At 43.0% G+C, this 16,229-nt stretch overlaps 1 protein-coding gene across 5 annotated transcripts in view; it reads right to left on the bottom strand.

The window, feature by feature from the left end:
* The window catches only part of CSPG5 (chondroitin sulfate proteoglycan 5), a 60,086-nt gene extending 46,035 nt beyond the window's left edge, over positions 1-14,051 (bottom strand). For all 5 annotated transcript variants that reach the window (XM_066585551.1, XM_066585553.1, XM_066585552.1 and 2 more), the window contains exons 1-2: positions 13,828-14,051; positions 9,325-10,804 (exon numbers count right to left, since the gene is read on the bottom strand). In XM_066585551.1, the coding sequence (XP_066441648.1) occupies positions 9,325-10,804; positions 13,828-13,900 (1,553 nt within the window). In that variant the 5' untranslated portion in view covers positions 13,901-14,051. The remainder of the gene's footprint in view (positions 1-9,324; positions 10,805-13,827) is intronic.
* Positions 14,052-16,229: the final 2,178 nt, after the last annotated feature.

The raw sequence follows: 16,229 nt of genomic DNA, 5'->3' as shown, positions 1-16,229 counted from the left end.
TTAAAGTAATTACTTCCCGAGCAATCACCGGGGTTTATTATAGAGTAATAGCATCTCCTACTGTTATATAACAATGTGCTATAAATGTGTCTGGTGCCTAACTGCTAACCAGCGACAACTTTGCTCCAATCAGAGAGAGCGCAAATTAAAGTATGGCCACACCCATTGTTTTCTGAAGGATGATAACAAAGGGCAACTGATTGTTAGGAATATGCTGATTGTGTAATCATTCAGACTCCATTTTGCTTCTTTCAGCCATGTATGAGCCAAAGAGCTATCACCTGTCCTAGAGAAAAAGCTTAAGTCCATGCTTAAAGCCCCATTTACGCGCAATGATTGCCATTTGAGCGCAGAACGACTTAACAACGTTTTTGCTTTCAAAGGTAATCGTTTGAAATCCTCGCTATTTACCTCATTAGCTAAGTAAACATTGTATTTGTTGTTTGCTCAGGTCGGCGTGTGTTTATGTGAGGAATTTCCTGGAGGAAGGTTTTTAATTAGTGAGAAAAGAGTCATTGTGCTTAGCTGGGCAAACAATCACCACTCCCGTAAGGTCGTTTGAAAGACTGAACGACTGAGCGAATGCCATTTAAACCTAATGATCATTTTTATGTAGGCTGAAACTCAGCAATAAGCGACATGTGAACGAACGGTGCACGATGGCTTCACGTTTACACGTAACGATTATTGCTCAGTTTCACTCATTTGAACAAAGTGTGTGAGATAATCATTGCGAGAAAATGGGCCTTAAGGCCCAGGAGAGGTTTCAGACTTTGCCCTGTGTAGCAGCACAGAGTATGTCACAAGCAGTAGGTAAACTGCAGCCCCCTACAGGTAGCGATAGAGATAATTGGCTGTTGATAACTAATGGCCCATTTACATGCAACGATTGAGCAAACAAATGAATGAGTGACTCAACGTCTTTCATAATCGTTGTGTGTAAATTGGCCTTTAGAAGTCGGTCAAGAGGGGTGTCATCTTTCCTTAAGAAGAGCACCCAAAAAGTGTGTGGAGTCACCTAGGGGTTCAGTGGGTCGGGGGATGGCATCATCTTTCCCCAAGGAGAGCACCCAGAAGGGGTGTGAGAAGACACTTGAGAGGTGAGTGAGGAGACTTATATGGCCATGCATGATCCTCTGGGTAATTTATGCAAATAAGAAAGATAGAACAATACCTCTGCAGCGCCACTTATTGGATAGCAGCATTCCTTCAAATCAATATACGACTTTTTAACAAGTCTGCAAAACAATGATTGGGAATAGGAAACCAATCCAGAAAACCATACACAGACAGCTGTTTCAGCGTGTTTGCCCCTCATCAGTGTGCAGTAGGTTTCTGGCTTGGCTGGTGAGTGGCCTGTGATGTGGGTCAAGGGGGGTGTCATCTCTCCTTAAGGAGAGCACCCAGAAGGGGTGTGAGAAGACACAGAGGTTTGGCGCGGTTCCCGCAGTCCTCAGCCGCTCGTACAATGTCACTTCCTAATTATAGGACTCATAAATCCTGCCTCCACAACGCGATGCCTGTGATTGGTTTTTCGACTGCTGCTCAGCCAATCAGTGCAGCGCTGGATAAACCAATGTGATGGCTGTGATTGGCCGTGGCTCAGCCAATTCATTCATTATGCCTCTACAATGTGATGGCTGCTGATTGGCTGAGCAACGGTGGAAGAACCAATCAATGCACTGCTGGATAAATCGATCACAGCCATCGCAATGGTTCATCCAGTGCTGCATTGATTGGCTGAGCAGCGGTCGACGAACCAATCACAACCATTGTTTCCTGGAGGTGGGATTGATGAATGCCATAACCAGGAAGTGATGTTGTATGAGCAGCCGAGGACTGCGGAAGCGCGTTGGAGCTGTGGAGAGCAGCGGGAGGAACCTGGACCAAGCCAGCTAGGTAAGTATAATAAGACCTCCCCGGAAAATAAGACCTAGTGCCTATTTTGGGCAAAAATTAATATAAGAAAGTGTCTTATTATTGGGGAAACAGGGTAGAAGCCACTTTTCCTCATATAAAGGTAAAAATATTATTTTCAGACTCCAAGTCTGGCAATCAGAATAATCCCTGGATCACCGACCCTCCTGAAGTAATCAGTGACTATAATATTGTAATGTGCAAGAAATTCATCCAGGCCCCTCTTAAACACTTTTATCAAAGTCGCCATTACCACATACTCAGGCAATGTGATGCAGGAAAACACAGCTTGTGTATATGACTCTATTCAAAAGAATGGGGTTCATATTTGCGCAAACTTTGTGTATCTCGCAACGCACAAATCTTGCGTGATTTTCTCAGCCATGCTCGTACAGTAAAGAACCCCCTTCTATGTCGGTCTAGAAACCTTCTTTCCTCTAGACATAGAGGGCGCCCCCTTGTTACAGTCGCAGTCCTGGGTATAACTAGATGATGGGAGAGATCTCTGTATTGTCCCCTTATATATTTATACATAGTTATTAGGTCGCTCCTCAGCAGTCTTTTTTTCTAAACTAAATAACCCCAGTTTTGATAACCTCTCGGGGTATTGTAGTCCACCCATTCTATTTATTACTTCAGTTGCCGTCTTTGTACCTGCTCAAGCTCTGATATGTCCTTCTTGAGTACCGGTACCCAAAACTGTACAGAATATTCCATGTGTGGTCTGACCAGTGACTTGTAAAGAGGAAGAACAATGTTCTCATCATGTACCCCTAGACCTCTTTTGATCCTATTTGCCTTGGCAGCAGCTGCCTGACACTGGTGGCTACAATAAAGCTTACCGTTAACTAAAATCCCCAAGTCCTTTTCCATGTCAGTGTCCCCAGTGGTTTCCCATTTAGCATGTAATGGTGACATGTCTCCTCTGCCCATGTGCAGAACTTTACATTTATCAGTGTTAAACCTCATTTGCCACTTTTCTGCCCCCAACTTATCCAGATCCATTTGTAACCGCATTCTGACCTCTCTTGTGTTAATTACTTTACACAGTTTTGTATTATCTGGAAATATTGATATTTTACTGCACAATCCTTGGGTCATTAATAAATATATAAAAAAGAATAGGGCCCAGTAGCCCACTAGTAACCCCCCTCTGCTTCCTATTACTGACCAGTTACTTTCGCACTTACACACATTCCCACCCAGACAAAGCATTCTCATTTTATATGCCAACCTTTTATGCGGCACAGTATCTGTGGGCCCTAGTGAGGTGATAGAAGAAGAACACTACTATAGGGCTGATACCTATGGTCAGTGGGTCCCTGGGGAAAATTCAGCAACCATCATGGGTGCATCAGCTTTTTCTTATGGGAAATGAAGAGGTCTCATATTTACATGTTATTTCCTATGAGGGGAGGTCTGTCCTTTTAATAGGTGAACCCCCAGAGATCCCATGCAGTCACTGAGGCACAATTAGTGGTCGATGACAGGTTCCTGTTTTGGTATGATTTGCCAGGGACATACATGGTAATATCACACATTACATATTATACTTCTTAACCCTCTTCACTTGTCCAGAAGTGTCCCCAAAGAAAATGGGGAACCTGACAGACGCACAGGAGGTGCTGATGACTTATCATCCAGGTGGAAATTGATGACATTGAGGAGAAGAAGGAGACAAGTCTACAAGCTGACATCTTAGAAGCAGCGCACAACTCGCAAGTGGTATGAGAGGCGACAGCAGCAGGAAGGAAATCTGGTTATAATCAACTGCAAGGGATTGATAGCAAAACGTGCAGCCAGTTAACTGTGACCATGTAAATCCACAGCTGACTCCATATCCGGAGGTTATAATTTATATCGCATGACGCTGAAAGAGCTGGAGATATTCGCTCTGTCTGGCACTTGTCATTGGCAGCAGATACATAAGGATCATATCTGTGTGCCTCACCTAACCCTGTATAGAACATTATGTGCTATGGAGTACAATACACTTATTGCTTCTTATAAAGGTTTCTAGAAGAGTAGTGGTCTCCTATCAGCACAGAGACATCACTAAAAATGCAGCCTATCATTTTACTACAGAAAAGTGGTGACATCACTAATAATGCAGCCTATCCATTCACTAGAGAGCAACAGTGACATCACTGACAATGCAGCCTATCATCTTACTACAGAAAAGTGGTGACATCACTAATAATGCAGCCTATCCATTCACTAGAGAGCAACAGTGACATCACTGACAATGCAGCCTATCATCTTACTACAGAAAAGTGGTGACATCACTAATAATGCAGCCTATCCATTCACTAGAGAGCAACAGTGACATCACTGACAATGCAGCCTATCATCTTACTACAGAAAAGTGGTGACATCACTAATAATGCAGCCTATCCATTCACTAGAGAGCAACAGTGACATCACTGACAATGCAGCCTATCATCTTACTACAGAAAAGTGGTGACATCACTAATAATGCAGCCTATCCATTCACTAGAGAGCAACAGTGACATCACTGACAATGCAGCCTATCATCTTACTACAGAAAAGTGGTGACATCACTAATAATGCAGCCTATCCATTCACTAGAGAGCAACAGTGACATCACTGACAATGCAGCCTATCATCTTACTACAGAAAAGTGGTGACATCACTAATAATGCAGCCTATCCATTCACTAGAGAGCAACAGTGACATCACTGACAATGCAGCCTATCATCTTACTACAGAAAAGTGGTGACATCACTAATAATGCAGCCTATCCATTCACTAGAGAGCAACAGTGACATCACTGACAATGCAGCCTATCCATTCACTAGAAATCTGTGGGGACATCACTCAGAATGTAGACTATCCATTCACTAGAAACCACTGACATCTCTGAGATTGCAGTCCATCAATTCACTAGAGAGCAGCGGTGACATCATGGAGAATACAGCCTATCCATTCACTAGAAAGATGTGGGGACATCACTGAGAATCTAGATTATCCAGTCACTAGAAAGCAGCAGTGAAATCACTAATAATGCAACCTATCCATTCACTAGAGAGCAACAGTGACATCACTGAGAATGCAGCCTATCCATTCAATAGAGACAAGTGTTGACATCATCGAGAATGTACCCTATCGATTTACTAGAGAGCACTGGTGATATCACGAAGAATACAGTTTATCCATTCACTAGAGACCACCGATATCACTGAGATTGCAGCCTACCAGCTCACTACAGAGCAGCGGTCACATCACTGAGAAAGCAGCCTATCTATTTCCTAAAGAGCAGCGGTGACATCAATGAGATTACAGCCTACCTATTCTCTACAGAGCAGCAGTCACATCACTGAGAAAGCAGCTACCTATTCCCTAAAGAGCAGGGGTGACATCAATGAGATTACAGCCTACCTATTCCCTAGGGAGCAGCGGTGACATCACTGAGATTACAGCCTACCTATTCTCTAGAGAGCAGGGGTGACATCAATGAGATTACAGCCTAGCTATTCTCTAGAGAGCAGAGGTGACATCACTATGATTACAGCCTACCTACTCCATAGAGAGCAGAGGTGACATCACTGAGATTACAGCCTACCTATTCCCTAGAGAGCAGAGGTAAAATCACTATAATTACAGCCCATCTATTCTCTAGAGAGCAGGGGTGACATCAATGAGATTACATACTAGCTATTCTCTAGAGAGCAGAGTGACATCCCTAAGATTACAGCCTAGCTATTCTCTAGACATCAGGAGTCACATCCCTGAGATTACAGCCTACCTATTCTCTAGAGAGCAGCACTGACATCACTGAGATTACAGCCTACCTATTCTTTAGAGAGCAGCACTGACATCACTTAGATTACAGCCTACCTATTCTCTAGAGAGCAGCGGTGACATCACTTAGATTACAGCCTACCTATTGTCTAGAGAGCAGGGGTGACATCAATGAGAATGCAGCCTATGAGTTTAGAGAGCAGAGTTGATATTACTGAAGCTTTTTTAAGTGTCTCCTTGCAACATATAAGAAGATCCACTCCAGATATTCTAGTTCTCCTTACAAAGTCAGTTTGAAGTCTGTAGATCCGGCAGAGTTATTAGCTTACACCAGGTCCAGCCAGGAGATGTCAGAGTACAAGAAATTCTTTCCACGTGAAGTAGACAAATCTGCAGCGGGGGTTCAGGAGAAAGTGATGAAAATGTATTTGTTTCTGTTGGTTCTTCCTTTCAAACTGAACTGCAGTACAAAGTATTTCAGGAATATGCCTGTTCAATGATGTAAGTAGTACTAGAACCATATATAAGTGGGATTCTGGGTTTGGCTTTACAAAAAAACAAAAATAATCCTTATTGTTCTTGACATCCTGGCCATCCTCCCTGTAACTACCGACCCTTCATGTGGCAGCAATCATCTAAAACACATTATCATACCCTCCAGCTGTAAATCATTACCCATCTTAAAACCAGTTTTGAAAATATTTTACATTAACCCAGAAATAATTCACTGCACAGTACCATTTCTGTTTGCATACAAACGTTATCTTTTCTCCTTAGTGAGAGCACCTAGACGGTGAGTGAGGAGACTCAAATGGCCATGCACGCTCCTCTGGGTAATATGCAAATTAGGGAGATGGAATAAAACCTCCACAGTGCCACCTATTGGAAGGCAGCATTCCTTCAAGCCAAAGTAAGACTTTTTATACAAGTCTTGTAACAATGACCAGGAATTAAAAGCAAAGCAAGACTCCATGTACAGACAGCTGTTTCAGAGTGTTTGCCCTTCATCAGCGTACCTTAGGAGTCTGGCTTGGAGGTTTTATTCCATCTCCCTTATTTGCATATTACCCAGAGGAGCGTGCATAGCCATATGAGTCTCCTCACTCGCCGTCTAGGTGCTCTCCCTAAGGAGAAAAGATAGTGTTTCTGACCCCCCCATCCCAGGCCTCTCACTAGCGAAGTCAGACTCCTACTGTATGCTGGTGATGGGCAAATACTATGAAACAGCTGTCTGCACATGAAGTGTGGCTTCACTTTTAATTCCCGGTCATTGTTACCAGGCTTGTATAAAAAGTCAGACTTTGTCTTGAAGGAATGCTGCCTTCCAATAGGTGGCACTGTAGAGGTTTTATTCCATCTCTCTTATTTGTCTGTATACATGGATATTGCACAGTAATACCTCTGTTGTCCTGTATACTCCATGTAATTCTTAGTATCTGCTCTTAGGCCTCCCTCACACATGAACATGGCAAAGCACTGCAATTTAAATCGCGGCCTTTTACTTTTGTTTTCGGCCAGCTTCTAGCACTCCTCATCATTGATGAGAAGCGCTAAATGCCAAAAAATAGAACAGACTCCGCTCGACAATCGCGGCGCTTCGAGCGGCTGTCTGAGGCTATATGTAATTCTCAGCATCTGCTCTTATCCTGTATATATGGACACTGCACAGTACCACTTCTTCTGACCTGTATACTGGGTGTAATTCTCAGTATCACCTCTTATTCTGTATATATGGATGCTGCACAGTACCACTTCTTCTGTCCTGAAAACTGGGTGTAATTCTCAGTATCTGCTCTTATTCTGTATATACGGACACTGCACAGTATCACTTCTTCTGTCCTGTATACTGGGTATAATTCTCAGTATTTGCTCTTATTCTGTATATATGGACACTGCACAGTATCCCTTCTCCTGTTCTGCATACTGGGTGTAATTCTCAGTATCTCCTCTTATTCCATCTATATGTATATTGCACAGTACTACTTCTCCTGTCCTGTATACTGGGTGTAATTCCCTTATCTACTCTTATTCTATATATATGGACACTGCACAGTACAATTTCTCCTGTCCTGTACACTTGGTGTAATTATCAGTATCTCCTCTTATCCTGTATATATGGACTCTACACAGTATCACTTCTCCTGTCCTCTATGCTGGGTGTAATTCTCAGTATCTGCTCTTATTCTATATATATGGACACTGCACAGTACCACTTCTCTTCTTCTTTATACTGAGTGTAATTTTCAGTATCTTCTCTTATTCTGTATATATGGACACTGCACAGTATCACTTCTCCTGTCCTGTATGCTGGGTGTAATTCTCAGTATCTGCTCTTATTCTATATACAATATATGGACACCGCACAGGACCACTTCTCCTGTCCTCTATGCTGGGTGTAATTCTCAGTATCTGCTCTTATTCTATATATATGGACACTGCACAGTACCACTTCTATTCTGTATATATGGACACTGCACAGGACCACTTCTCCTGTCCTCTATGCTGGGTGTAATTCTCAGTATCTGCTCTTATTCTATATATATGGACACTGCACAGTACCACTTCTCTTCTTCTTTATACTGAGTGTAATTTTCAGTATCTCCTCTTATTCTGTATATATGGACACTGCACAGTACTACTGCTTCTATTCTCCTGTATACTGGGTGTAATTTTCTGTATCTGCTCTTATTCTGTATATATGGGCACTGCACCACTTCTCTTGTACTCTGGTTTGTAGCAGTTGAGGGGTTCTGGGTTATTCGTGATGGTTAATAACTGTCATGGGGCCTGGGGCATCTGTGTGATGGTTTAGTGAGTTTTCGGCCCCCCGCAGTCCATTCACAAACAGAGACAAAGGACCTGAAATTCCTTTACATGGGGCTGGAGGGATCGCTCATCAATGCTCTAGAGATCTCCAATGGACACAACAACACATCCAGGGGCCCATGATCCCCCCAAAGCCATGCCCTCTGTCTGCAGCCTTCATAACTGGCCTATAAGACAACACAGTCTGTTGTAATGGCTGCTGCACAGATATCTGCTGAGGATTGGACCAGATAAAGACAAGCTGCAATGAACAATAGAATCTGATATGTTCTTGTAGGAGAGTATGGTGTAACTACAACTCCCAGTATGCGGCTGTCAGGGCATCCTGCAACTTATAATGTCCCCACAGTTGGAGGGCTGCAGGTTGTAGACCACTGTTGTAGGGACTAAATAACAGGTAAGTAATAATTAATAACTTGGCAAGGGGATGGATATGAGAAGGTTTATAATATAGATGCATTTAAAGGGCCAGTACCCCTAAAATCCGGAGTTTATAACAGTACAGGAGATTTATAAGAGGGGATGCTGATATCAGTCGCATATAATAGATGTAAATGTAAAGGATGTAAAGGATTTTACGTTTACAGTCACTCATGCCATTGAGGAACACTATACTCACAGCCTCTTCCTAGCCTGAAATGGCTGAAAACAGGGAACAATAGATTGCATTCACCTGTTGTTTAGTCAGCCACTACCATATTTGAGATGGCTTATAACAGGGAGTAATAGATACTCAATTACACAGCAAATGGGGAGAAGAAAAACTACCACTGAGGTCACTGACTACTGGCAAGACATGCAGCATGGTTGATGTTTTACCTGCAGAATGCTCCCGTGTTCTCCACGATGTAGCACTGGCCACCATTGTAGCAGTAGGTCGGGTAGATGTCACATAATGACTTGCACGAATTGTTGCGTCGCACATAGCCGCTTCTGCACTCTGTGCTGTTTTCATGGGTTCCTGACAATCCATGGGTTTGATCTCGATTAATGTCAGGACTGGACTCTGGAATCTGTATCTTTGGAGTTAAGGTAGCAGTCTTAGGGATGTCCCCAACTCCTCTCGCAGTGATATCATCGTCGTCATCAGATTCCTCAAGATCATCATCTTCATCGTCATCCTCAATGCCTGTTTCTTCATAACCATCTGCATAGAAAGAAGGAGTGGGGTAGAAAAGCGTGTCATCAAAAGGTGGGAAGTCATCATAATGGCCCGTCTTGTGCCAAGGGTCAAGTTTATCATGAATGGACTTGGTAGAGTCCCCACCAGTGAAGGATGACTCCGGAAAATGAGGAAACCTCCAGTCGTCCTCTATATCAGAGTGCTCGTTATAGTCTATGTCTCGGAAGTCAGTAGGGGGCTCAAAAGGTTTTAGTGGACCATTATGTGAGATGCTGGTAGAAGAGAACTCTTCTTGGGGTTTTTCTGTGACTAAAGTCTTATCAGTGCTCCCTTGGGCTCCCAGTGCTGTTGACCCATCAGATGTTTTCTCCATAGTAGCTGACTGAGATTTCCCTGCCTCAAAACCTGAAGAAGATGGAGGCTGAAGAACTGTTTCTCGAGACACTTGTAGGAGATGGTCAATCTCTGCAGAGTCTGGACTGATGGCTTTTTCTGTAGAAGGGATGAATGGGGTGATGTTGCCAGTCGTCGATGTCTGTGAAGGAGTAGAAGTCTCCATGTCCATAAAGTCTCGTAAATCCATTTCAGATCCAGACCGCGAGAGTTGACCTGGAGGACCTTTAACGTGAGGGTCACCACTTCCAGAATCTTCTTGACTTTCAGTCACAGAAGGTCTATCTCCTTTAACCACACTTTTTCTAAAGTCAATGGCACCTTGGCTGAGAGGCCACACGAGGCCGGTTACTGACTCCACATTGTCAAAATCATGCTCAGACAGCAATGATCTCGATGGAGGTTTCTCATTGTAGGTTTCCTCACCGCAGTCGACACAAGTCAACGAGTTATTCTCTGCCTTTACTGCAGTAGAATGATCACTCAATGTACCTTCCGTAGAGGCCACCTTGGCTTGGCCATTAGGACCCTCTGAAGACACTTGATCTCCTGTGGAGGAAGCAAGCAGAGCTGGTGGCTTCTTTTGAGATTTTTTGGACCTGCCGACTCCCCAGGATTTATTGTTTATAACCGAGTCTTCTCCACCAGATCTTAGGATCTTAGCTGATGCCTCCTCCACATCTAACACCCTCTTCTGAAGTAGAGAATGAAGGACTCTAGCAGCTGATTCCTTGTTGAAGTTTTTTTCCTCGACATTGAGGCTCAGGCTTCCATTTTTTCGATCTGATGGTAGTGGAAATATGATAAAAAGCAAAAAAAGAAAATAAAACAAGTTGTTACTGAACAAGGATAATGAGAAGAAGAGGTTGTGATTATCTAGTCATGTGACTCTTTTAAAGAAGCAGCGAACGTCTGGGAACATCTACTTTGCCCTCAATCCATGATGCCCCATCCCCCTAGAAAAGACGTTACTCATTGGCTTGTTTCACTGTTGAGCCATATTGAAAAGAATTGTGAAATTTAGGTCATGTGAATTCTCTGTATGGTAATGAGACACAATGAACACGCCTCTTCTTAATGGAAGCATAATCTCCCTTTTTATCTGTGTTATAGGCAGGATTGATATCTTCTTCTAAGGGTCCTTTTAGAGGAGACGATTCTCGTTCGAACAAATGAGTGCCTGACGTCATATCTAACTCGTTCGCACTCATGCAGTTTGTTTAGACAAGCAAATTCATCATTGGCTCGTTCAAAGCGCGTTATAAGTGAATCAGAGGGACTGAACGATAAGCGAACAAGCCAACGATGATTTTTAGGCCTGCGTAAAATGAACGACGAACGAGAAGCGAGCGGTCACATTTAGACCGAACGATAAACGTTCCGTTTAAAGCTCCCTTACAGCCCAGGTGCGAAGGTAAACTAGAAAACCTTATGTAGAATGAAGACAGGTGCAAGGAGTTCTGCACATCCCATTCACATGAGTGAGACAACATGTATATGTCATTTGTGTGTACATACATGTACAATATGTATCTGTATAAACATATTTGTGTTTGTATGTTTAGGGCCCGGCTTACATGATCGTGTCAGTACAGTGTATTCTGCGCACGTAATACGCTGTACCAAGCTATCCAAAGGCAGCCATGTTGCCACTCACACAACTTCGCATGTCCTATCTTGGTGCGTATTATTCGAGCATACACTATAAGATAGAACATGGTGATGAGCTGCATACAGCCAGTACACAATGACATTGTGTACTGACTGCGTGCAGCGCTCGTATATCTCGCAGTCTGTGCGGTGTGGGATATGCTTGTGTGAGCCCAGCCTAGCTCATGTATGTATTTGTAAGTACAAGTTTGTGTGTCTATTAATGTATCTTCATGCAGCTGTATGTGCTCTCTTTGTATATTTTTAGATGTATGTTTGTATATATGTATCACTTATGTGTCACTTTGGGGCCTCATAATCAGGATTGAACATATTATTCTGCTCCTCCACTTCCCCCTCCTCTTCTCCAAGGAGTCTAGAAAATGCTGACCTTTATTGACAATCTCAAAATAAGTGACATCTCAGGGTCATCAGAAGCATAAAGTTTCCAGGGTTATGGTGACCAAGAAAGTCATAACAGCTACAAAGTATCATGACCTGGCCTCAATAAACAGACAACCAGTGACATCACTCATGCCTCACTGATTATCGCTACTGTTTGCCTCCAGATCGCTTATACTTGAGCTACATAGATTTCATTTTTAAATAATGACCACCCTGAATATGAATGAGAGGTGGTCACGGCTCCGCCCCCTTGAATACTATCCAGTGATACAATGTTTCTATTAAAGGAAATCTCTACCTGAAAATGACTTTCTACCCAATGGTGTTCTTAAGGTCCTTGGACAATGGACCCATCAATATGGTAGGTCCATTCACAATAATCTGCACTATAAGGGTCCCACTTTTTGGGGGGCATCAAAGACAGGGACAACCAGAAAGATAGTAATATTACGCAGCCTGGTGCAAGTTACACTTTCCATCCCCTCCATGTGGCAGCAAGAGGGAGCAGATCTGCCCTGCTGGGGGGGATGTTTGCAGAATTCATTCGGGAATACAATCAATCATTGATGGAGTCTGTGAAATATGAACTTATCTTTTAAGGGATTTACATAGTGAATGGGAAGAGTAGAAACATCAAGACAGACCCTGCAGATCTGGAGGAATTCTCATCCATCTTCAGTGATGGAAGCCAGCGCCCTCAGCCACTAAGCAACCACCAACATGTATGGACTCGGTCATCCAAAAACAAATCTGGTACCCGGGGGTGAGTGACGAGTTGGACTCCTTAGGGACCTCCCTTCATCGTTTGTCACTGTCACCCATTGTACTTGGCTACAGAGCGCAGAGGATATTTGTATAAGTGGCAGCAGGTGATGGCGTTCTGCAGCCATTGGTGTACAGCAGCATGGCCCATCGCCCCTCACTCCAATAAAACATGACTGGGTGTATAAGCGATTCAGGGCACGTGTCACCACCTATACATCAGTGACCATGTGATGTACCTTCTCTGCCTAGTTACTGGGGTCTGCACTGCCCCCCAAGTACTGGTGCTTGGTCCCCCACCCCCTTGCATATGGAGGGATGTTCTATGAAAAATTAGCTTCATGATACAAATCGAGCGTGATCTTATGAAGGCAGAGGGGCAGTGGGGGGGGGGGGGGGGCGGTGACAGCTCAATTCCCATATATTTCCTTACTGCATCGATTCATGTGCAGAAATCCCAGAAAAAAAAATGCATGAGAATTGTGGGTCTGTCTGGTGCCCCACCTCCTTGAGGTGTAATGCTGCCATTTTCTGCCATCTTTCCACTGTCTGGAGCTCTTTAACCCCTTCTATTCCATGTTATCCATTGCATGTAACAGTATTCTAGAGACTACAGCCCTGTTGCTAGGGGCTTGCGGAAAGATAGGGAGTGATCTCAGTGATGTGTCTTAACTACTCTACCCCCACCATCAATATGCCCACATCCAGTATAGAGCTATAGCTTCTATCCCCAGCATCACGGCCACTAGAGCAACCACCACATTGCAACAACAACAAAAAATATGTACCCCCTTTTGGAAGCCCAGGCTGCAGCGAGCACCTGATCCCATAAGACTCCACCAGTGTTTGCAGTGTCCACCAGTAGACATGCCATTTATCATGCAGCCCAATGCACCCTCACAGGTAAATCTCTGCAGGTGCCCTTTCTAATACTACGATGTGCTGCAGCCTATGTCAGCAGGTACTCACAGTAGACCATGGTCACCTACCTCCTGCGCTGCACTGGATGAACAGGGAGCAAAGCAGAGTGGCCAGGCTCCAGCACTGCAGCCAGGAATCCATTGTGAGCTACTGCTGGAGAGTCACTGAGCTCCTGGGCGTCTGCTGAAGGTGGTCAGATCTCCTGCATGGCCGCTCCACTCTGAGCAGGGACAGGCTGGGGGGACATGCTGAGGATCCCACTTCTGCGCTGCAGCTCCGAGCTCTCCCTCTATAATACTGCTGCTGCTGACGGAGGGGGAGGGGATGGAAGGAGGGGAGGGGGCTGCCGGCTGCAGGGGGCTATGGACCACTCACTCACACACTGCTCTAATAAATTGCTCTTTAATTAACTGCCCATTAGAGCTGCAGCCTGCACTAGAGTGTAGAAAGGCAGCGCTGCCAGGGAGGGGGCAACACAGGTGCCATAGCCGTGCCCACAGATCCTGCGCTATACACCTGAGGGGGCGGCTGCACCTGGATGGAGGTAATACTGCAGCAACCCCACGACATAGCCATGCCATAACGTGATCTCCGCTGGGAGCTGCAACTCATCCCCAGAATCTCAGCATCCATCATAGATGAAGAGGAGGCACAGTACAACTTCATGTGTCCGACATACTGCTGCAATTCTCAATATCTGCAGACAATGCACATACAACCTCTCGTGCAATAACAAGGTGAACAGTATCTGCTGGGAGAAAAGGAAGAGAGGAAAACAGAGCTTCACAATCACACAATACAACTCTAGACTTCACTGAATCCTCCCATTGCAAATCCTGACATAAAGTAGAGTTCATGTAATCCGCATATGTATTATAGTACGCAGGGGCAGTAGTAGTAATAAGCTTGTACATAGAGAGCAGTATTATGGTAGTTATATTCTTGTACATAGGAGGCAGTATTATAGTAGTTATATTCTTGTACATAGAGGGCAGTATTATAGTAGTTATATTCTTGTACATAGGGGACAGTATTATAGTAGTTATATTCTTGTACATAGGGGGCAGTATTATAGTAGTTATATTCTTGTACATGAGGGCAGTATTATAGTAGTTATATTCTTGTATATAGGGGGCAGTATTATAGTAGTTATATTCTTGTACATAGGGGCAGTATTATAGTAGTTATATTCTTGTACATAGGGAGCAGTATTATAGTAGCTATATTCTTGTATATAGGGGACAGTATTATAGTAGTTATATTCTTGTACATAGGGGGCAGTATTATAGTAGTTATATTCATGTCCATATGGGGCAGTATTATAGCAGTTATATTCTTGTACATAGGGGGCAGTATTATACTAGTTATATTCTTGTACATAGGGGGCAGTATTATAGTAGTTATATTCTTGTACATAGGGGGCAGTATTATAGTAGTTATATTCTTGTACATAGGGAGCAGTATTATAGTAGCTATATTCTTGTATATAGGGGACAGTATTATAGTAGTTATATTCTTGTACATAGGGGGCAGTATTATAGTAGTTATATTCATGTCCATATGGGGCAGTATTATAGCAGTTATATTCTTGTACATAGGTGGCAGTATTATAGTAGTTATATTCTTGTACATAGGGGGCAGTATTATAGTAGTTATATTCTTGTACATAGGGGGCAGTATTATACTAGTTATATTCTTGTACATAGGGGGCAGTATTATAGTAGTTATATTCTTGTACATAGGGGGCAGTATTATAGTAGTTATATTCTTGTACATAGGGGGCAGTATTATAGTAGTTATATTCTTGTACATAGGGGGCAGTACTATAGTAGTTATATTATTGTACATAGGGGGCAGTATTATAGTAGTTATATTCTTGTACATACGGGGCAGTATTATAGTAGTAATAAGCTTGTACACAGAGAGCAGTATTATAGTAGTTATATTCTTGTACATAGGGGGCAGTATTATAGTAGTTATATTCTTGTACATAGGGGGCAGTATTATAGTAGTTATATTCTTGTACATAGGGGGCAGTATTATAGTAGTTATATTCTTGTACATAGGGGGCAGTATTATAGTAGTTATATTCTTGTACATAGGGGGCAGTATTATACTAGTTATATTCTTGTACATAGGAGGCAGTATTATAGTAGTTATATTCTTGTACATAGGAAGCAGTATTATAGTAGTTATATTCTTGTACAGAGGGGGCAGTATTATAGTACATATATTTTTGTACGTAGAAGGGGGTATTATAGTAGTTATATTCTTGTACATAGGGGGCAGTATTATAGTAGTTATATTCTTGTACATTGGGGCAGTATTATAGTAGTTATATTCTTGTACATAGGAGGCAGTATTATAGTAGTTATATTCTTGTATATAGGGTGCAGTATTATAGTAGTTATATTCTTGTACATAGGGGGCAGTATTATAGTAGTTATATTCTTGTACATAGGAGGTAGTA

Source organism: Eleutherodactylus coqui, chromosome 12, assembly GCF_035609145.1.
Source record: "Eleutherodactylus coqui strain aEleCoq1 chromosome 12, aEleCoq1.hap1, whole genome shotgun sequence".
Classification (NCBI taxonomy): domain Eukaryota; kingdom Metazoa; phylum Chordata; class Amphibia; order Anura; family Eleutherodactylidae; genus Eleutherodactylus; species Eleutherodactylus coqui.
Note: the sequence above shows the minus strand (reverse complement) of the source record. Positions and strands in the feature narration are given on the sequence as shown.